Below are 10,321 nucleotides of genomic sequence, written 5' to 3' on the forward strand. Positions count from 1 at the left end.
ACACACACACACACACACACACACACACACACACACACACACACACACACAGGATCATGGTTGCAATGAACCTGCTGCAGGGCCTGTGCAGAGCACATGCATTACATCATTTCCTCTCCATGTAAAACAGTGAAGCGCACGGATTTCTTGTATGTTAACAAAAGCAAAACAGAATAGCAGGACAACTGGTGTGTAGTAGAAACTGTACGACAAAACACACTGGTTACAACACACAATGCGCACACTTCTGAATGTGTACAAGCTCTTTTAACGCAAACCAACCCACACAAGACATCTTTTAAGTACTCTGCCACTCCCAAAGTAACTAAATAAACAATGCAATCTTGTCTGGATGTATAAAAGAGCTTTACACACACACACACACACACACACAATCAATCACACACAGCATAAATAGCTTGCGAGCACACTTAAAGATGGTAATCTTTTTAATTGCTCAAGCTGTTGACTTGTGCACACACATTAGTGAAGTGCCATCGTGTTTATCATCGTCGCTTGCCCCCTGGTTGTTGAACAGAGTAAATTGATATCTGGTGTTCTCTCGCAATTCATTAGCGCTCACTGTATTATCGCTCTGCTATTCACTGCGTCGGAGACACAACACTGTATTATCGCTCTGCTATTCACTGCGTCGGAGACACAACACTGTATTACAGCGCGTGCAAAGAGCTCCGACAACATCCGCGAGGAGGAGATACCGGCTGTGTTCGACGGGGAGGAAGGAAGCGACATTGTTGTCGAGTTCGAGACCTTTATTTGTCCCCGAGGGGCGATTAATTCTGCAGCAGTAGCAAGACGTCGACACACAGCACATGACAACAAAGACGACAACATTGATTAAAAATACAGGATCAGACCAAATGGGGAAATAAATACCACAACATTAAAAGCTTAAGCCCAAGTGCCTCATGTGCAGACGTCATCTATTCTTTACAGAGTTAAGCAGAGAGATAGCAGGGGGTATGAAAGAGACTTTCTATCTATTTGTTTAGTTGGTGGCTGACTGAAGCAGGAACCAGAGGTCAGCATCTTAAATTCTAGATTCAGGGGGTGAGACCTATCAGACATGATGGATTCTGCCTTTTTGAGCACATGTCTATTGTACAGATGACATATTACTAAAATACAGCGTTTATGAATTTAATGAGAATGAATGAACGTCACTTGCACAATGTAACTCTGTTGTTAATGTTGTGTAAGTTATAAGGCGCGCACTTGAAAACCTCCAAAATGTTAACTTTCCAGAAAGTGTCAGTTTCCATTTCAACCCCAGTGCTGAAATGTGAAAATGTAATTAGTTACTTTCATGTATTGCCTTGCTTTACTTTAATTCCTAAATAGCAACAGTTCTAGATATTAGATTAGTTATATCACTTTAGATCATGCAAATTACTTTCCTTACACATCCCCGCTCTGTCCCAAGTTCCTCTAAACTAACTCCAAATCCTTTACAACCACGTCACATATTCCCTATTTATTTTTCACATATTCTGTATTAACGCGTAAATATGAAGACTTTAGAGACAAGCAGTTATTTACAGACCATAAACATAAGGTGACCAGATTTCTCAGACAAAATCCGGGGACATTTTCATCTCAGAAGCGTATATATACCTTGATATCATTAGGGGCTAAGCCCCCCCCCCCCCCCCCCCCCCCCCCCCCCCCCCCCCCCCCCCAAGGTCTAATCCTAGAATCACCCCTGCTACTACTTCCTACTTGTAGCCCACTACACCTCAGAGGGGAATGTTTCAAGATAGAAAGTCCTAATATTTCAAGATAAAAAGACATAATATTTCAAGATAAAAAATCCTAATATTTCAAGATAAAAAAAGTCCTACTATTTCAAGATAAAAAGACATAATATTTCAAGATAGAAAGTCATAATATTTCAAGATAAAAAAGTCCTAATATTTCAAGATAAAAAATCCTAATATTTCAAGATAAAAAGTCATAATATTTCAGGATAGAAAGTCCTAATATTTCAAGATAAAAAAGTCCTAATATTTCAAGAGAAAAAGTCCTAATATTTCATGATGTTGTAATGTTTACTGAGCTACATTTATCAGCTTTTGCTTTATTGCTTCAGGCTTGTTTCTGCAACAGCTCATTGAGAATCAGATACAATAAAAACTGTTGAGGACATATTTTACTTTGACATTGATTCAGTATTAAACGAGATCTCTGCAGTCGGCAGAAACAAGCTACAATGGAAGTCAATGGGATAATTGTCCAGCTCGTATTTACGTTCATTAAAGTGCTCGTTTTGCTACTGACAGACTCAGATTATTATTCTAAGTGTCTGACAACATTATGGAAAGGATTTCTAAGGAGGTCGACCTTTGTTAAAGATTAAAATCGTGAATTTGCGTTCGCCAAACCCACCAGAATCCATGTGAATAATCAGTGATTTTAGCATCGTAAAACACGGCTTTCTAAAACCTCTCTGAGCTCCGAGCAGCGCTGGCTCTGGCGGTGTGGAGCGACTATCGGCTCCGTTTGGTCAATGTTTTCTTTCTTTTGTTCCAATTTCGGGTCTGTCAGTCACAGTGAAAACCGGGGACAGATCCGTGGACAGATCCAGCCGGGGACAGGTCTCCAAAACCGGGGACTGTCCCTGGAAACCGGGGACGTCTGGTCACCCTACCTAACTTTCCAGAAAGTGTCAGTTTCCATTTCAACCCCAGTGTTGAAATGTGAAATTGTAATTAGTTACTTGTATTGCCTTGCTTTACTTCAATTCCTAAACATGTTCTGTATTAACGTGTAAATACAAAGACTTTAGAGACCCGTGGTTTAACAAGCAGTTATTTACAAGTTATCTACAGACCATGAACATCCAGTTTGGTTTGTTGTACCATCCTCACAGTCAAACTGCAGGGTTCACACACCCTCCAGTAGTAGCTAACGTTAGCAAGCAAGCTAAGAACACCCAACATGCAAATTCAATAACCTTATTAACTAAAATAAATAACTGAATAAAAAAAGAATTTTGATTGGAAGAATACGTCAACATATTAGCATTAAATCAACTGTAACACCTAAACACTATGTGTTGCAGGTATGCAAGAGAAAAAACTAGCTAGCAAGTTAGCACAGAAGTTTAGCTAAGCTCAATGAATAAATGGTAGGGAGGCAAAATGTTGCCACACAGTTAACTTTAGCGAAGCATGAGGATTTAACAGTTGTTTCTCTGTTATCTCCGACTCTGGCAGTGGCCGTGGTGTCTGGAAAAGTCAAGCTGCAGGCTGCCGGTAAGCAACGCCGTGTCTTCTTTAGCTACAGACTGTTGCAAGTCTCAGACCGGGACTCCTGGTGTCAGCCACACGTTAGACTAGCTCTAAGATTTGTGACTGTGTTTAAGCTAGCTAATAGCCAAAGCTAGGCTAACATAACAGACTACAGACTGTTGCAAATCCCAGACCGGGACTCCTGGTGTTTGACCACTTTTGAGTGAAATCCAGCCACATGTTAGACCAGTTAGCGTTCAGATTTGTAACTCTGTTTAAGCTAGCTATTAGCCAAAGCTAAGCTAACGTAACAGACTACAGACTGTTACAAGTCCCAGACCGGGACTCCCAGTGTTTTAACCCTTTCAAGTGAAACACAGCCACACTTTAGACCATTTAGTTATACGATTTTTAGCTGTTTTTTTAAAATTTTTAGACAAATGTAGCGCTAACTTGCGTCACAAGCAGCAATGCACAAAGTATTATCAAGGGTAGTGTTAAAGTACATGAGCACAGTATGAGACCCAGTACCCGATAATGGTATTGGTATCAGTGCATCCCTAATTTACACATGATTTCCTGTGAGTTGTCAAGATGATCGATACCGCTCCGTTCGCTAGTGCTCCTGGCTGCTGTAACGACGGTTGTTATGGTCATTGGAGACACCCGAGGCCATGCTGAACGACCTTCGTTGGCCTTCTCACATGAGCCCAAACGTGCACGTTTGTTTGGTTTCCTGAAAAACATTTGGCCGCATGTAAGTTTGCCAACGATGGGTCAACCACTAGCCCACCCAGAAGAGTGTGCACCCCATTTAAGCCGAGTTTGAATCCAACCTGCATTCATTTGCTGCGTGTCATCCTCTCTCTCCTTCCTCTTTCCTTTCTATCTGCTATCACTTTCAAATGGAAAAATGGAAGCCCAAAAAAATACCTTCACGTCTTTAAAAAAATGCCGATGATTGTCGGTATGGATCGTCCTGATCCCAACGACCCCACAGACGTTAAATAGCCGGGTTTCCCTTCCGTTCAGTCAGAACTGAAGAAGTCTCTCTGAAGAGTGACAAAACTTCTTCCGTGTAACCCTTCCCTGGATGATAGTTGAACACGGGATTTTAAAACCATGTTCATTAATGTCCATGACAGCCTCCACTCGTTTGGTGTCACCAGATGTTGAACCTGCTGGATGACTAAAGCTAAGTTTCCATCCACTTGTCAATCGAATTACCTGAAGTTTGGTATAAAAAGTGTTTCCATCCAACGGCTTTAAAGCCAATAAAGACACGTGCGTGACGACATCACATGCTGTTTTGCGATCAAATTGGTGGATCAAATTGATTTGAGACATTTTAAGGTGTTTGCATTCATGTTCGCACTGAATCGCACAACATTCAACAAAGTTTTTCTAGACAAAACGGATCGTGTCATGATCAATATTGATCAATGATGAATATGATCAAAATTGCATAAGTTGTAATAGAGCTTATGTGCAAGCTGATAGCGACATATTGAGCTATAATAAGAAAACAACATTATCAACACATCGCTAGGACGATGCAGATGCAACTCTGCTTTTATTGTCCCTCCGGCACCGCTGCGAGACTCTTTTTTTGAGACATGTCTCTCTGTCCGAGCGTCTTCCATTGACTCCGCAGGACGTCCCACAGCTTGTCCTAACCTTTGTCGGCCCATTCCTTCACGAGTTCCTGATAAATTAAATTCAGAAAGTCTCTCGTCTCCTCGTCTGTCCACTTCCATCTGTCTTTGTTGACACCCCCATGTGTGCAAACAGCGGATACACTGAGCGAAAATTAACTAAAACTTCTTATTTTTCATTTTGTGGCGGGTTGCAACCATACAATGACCTAAAACCTAATTAAAATTCATTATTTATTCGGCAGATAACGTTTCCATCAGCGTTTATCGCATAAATCGTATATCAATCAAGAGAAAATCCGATGAGACCAAACATACTTCCTTTGAGTCGATGTCCATGAAATTCCATAGAATTTTACTGTTTCCAGAAGGAAGTTTTCATTTGATATCACTTAATTTGGATAAAAACACGTAGATGGAAACGTAGCTTATGACCGGGATGACTGCAGAACCTTCAGAGACATGTTCACCTATCACATATGGACTCGAGTGTCCACGTACCTTTAACCAAACAGTGTAATGTACCTTACAGCCCTGCAGTGGGAGCTTTAAAGCTGAGTCAGCTGCAAAGACAGTGAGCGCAGTGAGTTTGAATGACGGACAGCTTACCGGACAGACATCTGAATCGTCCCAATGCAGTGAACTCACCACGCTGACTCCACGACAGGCGAGAACAGGCTCTGAGGATTGCGGTCATTTGACTTTCTAAATAACGTGACCTTCTGCTGAGAGAGAAACGTCCAAAACAAGCTCTGGAAATGTATTTTGGCGTCGGAGGACATTAGGTTTTCGCTGTATTTTAACTCCGTAATGTTCCTGTTCCTCCTCTTCTTTCTTGCACTGAACAAAGGACTCTGTCACAGTAAACATGAAGCCACTTAGATTACTTGTAGTGAAATTTTAGTGGTTTCATTTCTGTGCGGAATTTTTAATTGAGGACATACAGTACGTGTAAGAAATACAGTTTGCTTGAGTGTGAATGTTAGAAACGCAAATTATATTCAGATTTGTTCAGTAATTACAAGAAAATATGATAGAAATTGATCAAAACTGCACCAATATTTAACTTTGCAGGAGCATTGCTATTTGCATGTATACTTTTTGCATAAATACCATACAGTTTTCACATCTGCAGATTAAACTGTGCTTTCGGCAGGTGATTTCTTGAGACTGTCCTCTCTCGAAAAACGCTTCCATAGGTCGTTTGTTCAAGCAGCAATCACAACTCATATTAACAATTATAGTGGCAGGGCCCTCTAGTGGCCATTGTAATTGTTAGGGGAACAAGGTGACAACACGCCAACAGCACCAAGTTCCACATAAAGAGTCCGTTTTGAGTGGTGGACGGGTCAAAAAAACATTTGTTTTGTTGTTTTAAAATACAAGTTAAAGGCTACGTTTCTTTATCTTTTTGGAATATACAGAACTACATGACACCACGATCTTTTCTAAACTCAACTGAGTAGTTTTTGTTGCCTAAACGTGACCGTTTCACAACGTTAAAGACATTTTTAAAACCGTGACCGTTAGATATGAGTATGGAAAATGCTCCTGTGGGTCGTGTTAAGAGGGTAGGAATTAACAACCTGCATTTTTCATATGGTTTGGAAGACTTGTTGGATTTCTCCCAAAAATAGATTTAACCCTCATGTTGTCCTCATGTTGTCCTCGGGTCAAATTGACCCATTTGCTTATACCAATGTTCTTTTTAATACCCCGAAATAACATGATTGATTCCACCCAACGCTCTTTGGCAAGTACAAATCTCTACTTTCATTCATTTTGGGGCGTCTTCCAGTCATATTCCAGTCTGTGATTATCCATCAACATTCATTCCTTTAAGTTTAGCCTAAATAATTCCTAATTTTGGCTTTTCTAACTCAAACATCAGGTATAATTTCCTATAAATGAGGTTCATGGACCAATAAATTCCAAAAATAACTGTGAAACTAAAGTTAATAAGTTAGTGTTATTAGTTATGTAGTGTTGAAAAAGTCAAAAAAAGTGATAAAAGTGTTGAAAATGCGACAAAAAAAGTAAAAAACATCAATAAAAAAGTGTTAATTTTCAATTTTGACGGGAAGACAACACGAGGGTTAAATAACCAATCGCTGCAAAACGTACGAGTGATGATACATGTTTCTATGATTGGTCGGATTTTGCAGATCCACATCAGATTTTAGGCGTTGGACAGCTGCCAACGACGTTTTTCACGTTAGCCAAAAATAGAAAGGGAGTTGATTGGCTCCATTACAGCGCCAGTCATCTGCTGTAACTGGGTCCAATCTGGGAGTTCCTCGACTCTCTTTGCTTCCAAATCCTCTTTTTTCAGCAGACGGTGGTCAATTGGAAACATCTGGCTGAAAAGCATCAACCGACACACACTTTACACACTTTAAACACACTTTAATAGCTCGTAACTGTAATTTTTTTCATTGGAATTGCAGGTTCATGTGCTGACAAAATGTGACGAGCCGAAGGAAAAAAACTAAAGTTAATTTCCATAGTACATGTCCGTCAATCAGAAAGTGAAGGTTGCGTTAGTGAGACTGAGTTGTTGACAGCTCTCGAAGCGCTGTGATTGGCAGACAGTGATTACCACAACTCACCGCTGCCAGTTGGAGAAATCACAGCTTTTGTTCTGATGTGAAACCTTCCCTCTTGTTTTTAAAGTCCGTGTAGTCCCATGTGTGAAAGTGTGAATTCAGGGATGCCATTTAAGCATGCAGACCTTTTTTTTTTTTTTTGCTGTTTATCAACAAAGTCAGCAGAGTTCCTTGAGCAGCATCTAGTGGCCGATACATATTAATAAAACGGCAGCTTAACCTTCGTGTTGTCTTCCCACTTTTGTTGACACTTTATGACACGTTTGTAAGTTTTTGTCCCATTTTTCAACACTTTTGACGCTTTTTTCAATGTTTGTCACTTTTTTTGACGTTTTCAACACTACGTAACACTAGTTTTGCAGTTCTTTTTGGAATTTATGGTCCATAAACCTCATTTATAGGAATTTATACCTAATGTTTGACTTATAAAAGCAGAAATTAGGAATTATTTAGACTAAAATTAAAGGAATGGATGTTGATGGATAATCACATACTGGAATATGTCAACTTTTACTCAATACTATTTCAAAAACACTTCAATTTGTTTTTCCAAATGCTATAAAACTGAATAAGACGCCCCGAAATTAATGAAAATAGAGATTTGTACTTGCCAAAGAGCGTTGTGAGGAATCAATCTTGTTGTTTTGGGTAATAAAAAGAACATTGATAAAGGAAAACGGGGACAACATGAGGGTTAACGGCAGCAACAGGCGAACCAGCTTTAAAAGTGATAAGGAGAGTTTCTGAGTGTTCAGCTGTTACAAAACTTCCAAATTGATCGTCATTGAGAGTATGAATTCCTAATTATATTCAATGTTGTTGAGAAGTCAAGTTTAAACTTTCATTTTTGAATACTGGAAACGCAACAGAAACACAATAAACAGCAGGATTTTGTGTGTGTGTGTGTGTGTGTGTGTGTGTGTGTGTGTGGTGTGTGTTGTGTGTGTGTGTGTGTGTGTTGGTGTGTGTGTGTGTGGTGTGTGTGTGTGTGTGTGGGTGTGTGTGTGTGTGTGTGTGTGTGTGTGTGTGGTGTGTGTTTCAGGGCCGAAACCCGGTTACTTCTCCTTCCTGGATCCATTTCTCCGGCTGTCTGGCTTTTCATGCTGTTGGCCTACCTCGCCGTCAGCTGCGTCCTCTTCCTCGCCGCCAGGGACACACCCTGCCTCTGTGGTGGCTGCGTGCGTGCGTGTGTGTGTGTGTGTGTCAGCTGCAACATGTATGTTAATCTGCCCCTTTTCTCTCTCTCCTTCTGCCTGTAAAAAGTCTGTTTTACACTCCAGTCGAGTTATTGTTGTTTTCTTTTGTGTATCCATGTCTCTGCCTCTTTTGCCCTTTCCTGTTTGCTACCTCAACAGTTTGACTCTGTTTATGTGAGACATATTTTAAGAACATCCTTTGTCCTGCGATACAATAATCCTAATAAAAGGTGCACTCAATGGAGGAGTAACAGTGCTTTTGTAAAAGCCCTACAATGGTGCAGCCAATATACCAACAAATGTGCTGCTCAGTTTAGGTGTAAAGGATTTAAATTGTTATGGAGTCTATGCATGAAGTCAACATGAACACTAGCTTTCTTTTTTAAGATGCTGCTTACAGGAAAACGTTTAATGTCGCCCCCCCCCCCCAGGCTCAGCCCCTACGAGTGGTACAACCCTCACCCGTGCCTTCGGGAGCGGCCGGACGTCCTGGTCAACCAGTACACCCTGGGGAACAGCCTGTGGTTCCCGGTGGGCGGCTTCATGCAGCAGGGCTCCGAGATCATGCCCCGGGCTCTGTCCACGCGCTGCGTCAGCGGAGTGTGGTTCGTACATCTCGCCTGCTTTTCACTCAACACATGCACTCTCATTCGAATCAATACGGGGGTTTGCGCCCAGGGGCGGATTTAGTCATTTTGAGGCCTAAGGCAAACACAGGCATGGGGCCCAGAGTGCTGGATCATCTTCAATCGTAACACATTGATTAGGGTGACTGCTACTCACGGGGTCTAGTTGCTGTGTATTATGTGTGTCACCATCTTCGTCATCGCCATAGTCATCATCATGGACAGTGAAAGCAGCAGTTCCGTTACCATCTCCATTCGAAGGATCCTGCAAGGTTGTCTTGTATGTAGCCCCCGCATCGCTAGAGCAACTGCTGAAAATATTTAACATTATTCTGACAACTTTAATTACCACTTACTTTACAAAATTAAGACTTTTATTAGAAATGAAACTAGCCAACAATATAACGGCCTGTTTGGATTGTTTCCAGTTTCTAAAACATAAAGATATTTATGCATTGAGTACATTAACTTTTATTATTATAAATACATTATCCTGACGATACTTCTCTTTCTTTGGATTCGATTTGGGTGGTGGTGTGAACACACTGACTGCCAAGGGTGGTATGGGAAGGGTGGGTGAGGGTAATCTTGTTCCTGTTCTTTATTAAAAAAAAGAAAAACTGAAAGGACGTGTATTGTTTGACATATGTAACCTGTATTGGGCAATTCCTTCAATTAAAAAAAAAAATTGCCCCTACAATAAATAAAGTGAAAAATTGAATTGAAACCCAAACCTCCGTCCTCGTGCTGGCTTACTCCTCCAATTCATCCTCTTCTCTTCTCTTCTCTTCCTTCCTCCTCCTCCTCCTCCTGTTTTTGCCCTCCTCCCTCCATCCGTTACTCCCAGTAGCCGCAATCAGACAGATGGAGGAGATACTGGAGGGGCCATCAGCACTTAGCCCCATAAAGAAACCCATGATGGCCGTGGCACAGTCTGCAACATACTTCGTCCGTCTGTCTGGCAGTTCATCTGTCCGTCTGTCTGGC

At 41.1% G+C, this 10,321-nt stretch overlaps 1 protein-coding gene across 1 annotated transcript in view; it reads left to right on the top strand.

Annotated features, from left to right (window-relative positions):
• The window catches only part of LOC116693067 (glutamate receptor ionotropic, kainate 5-like), a 277,749-nt gene that overhangs the window by 242,633 nt on the left and 24,795 nt on the right, over positions 1-10,321 (top strand). The window contains 3 exon segments of the mRNA XM_032521753.1: positions 8,555-8,590; positions 8,593-8,662; positions 9,140-9,313. Of these exon segments, the coding sequence (XP_032377644.1) occupies positions 8,555-8,590; positions 8,593-8,662; positions 9,140-9,313 (280 nt within the window).

This window comes from Etheostoma spectabile, chromosome 7 (assembly GCF_008692095.1).
Source record: "Etheostoma spectabile isolate EspeVRDwgs_2016 chromosome 7, UIUC_Espe_1.0, whole genome shotgun sequence".
Lineage (NCBI taxonomy): Eukaryota > Metazoa > Chordata > Actinopteri > Perciformes > Percidae > Etheostoma > Etheostoma spectabile.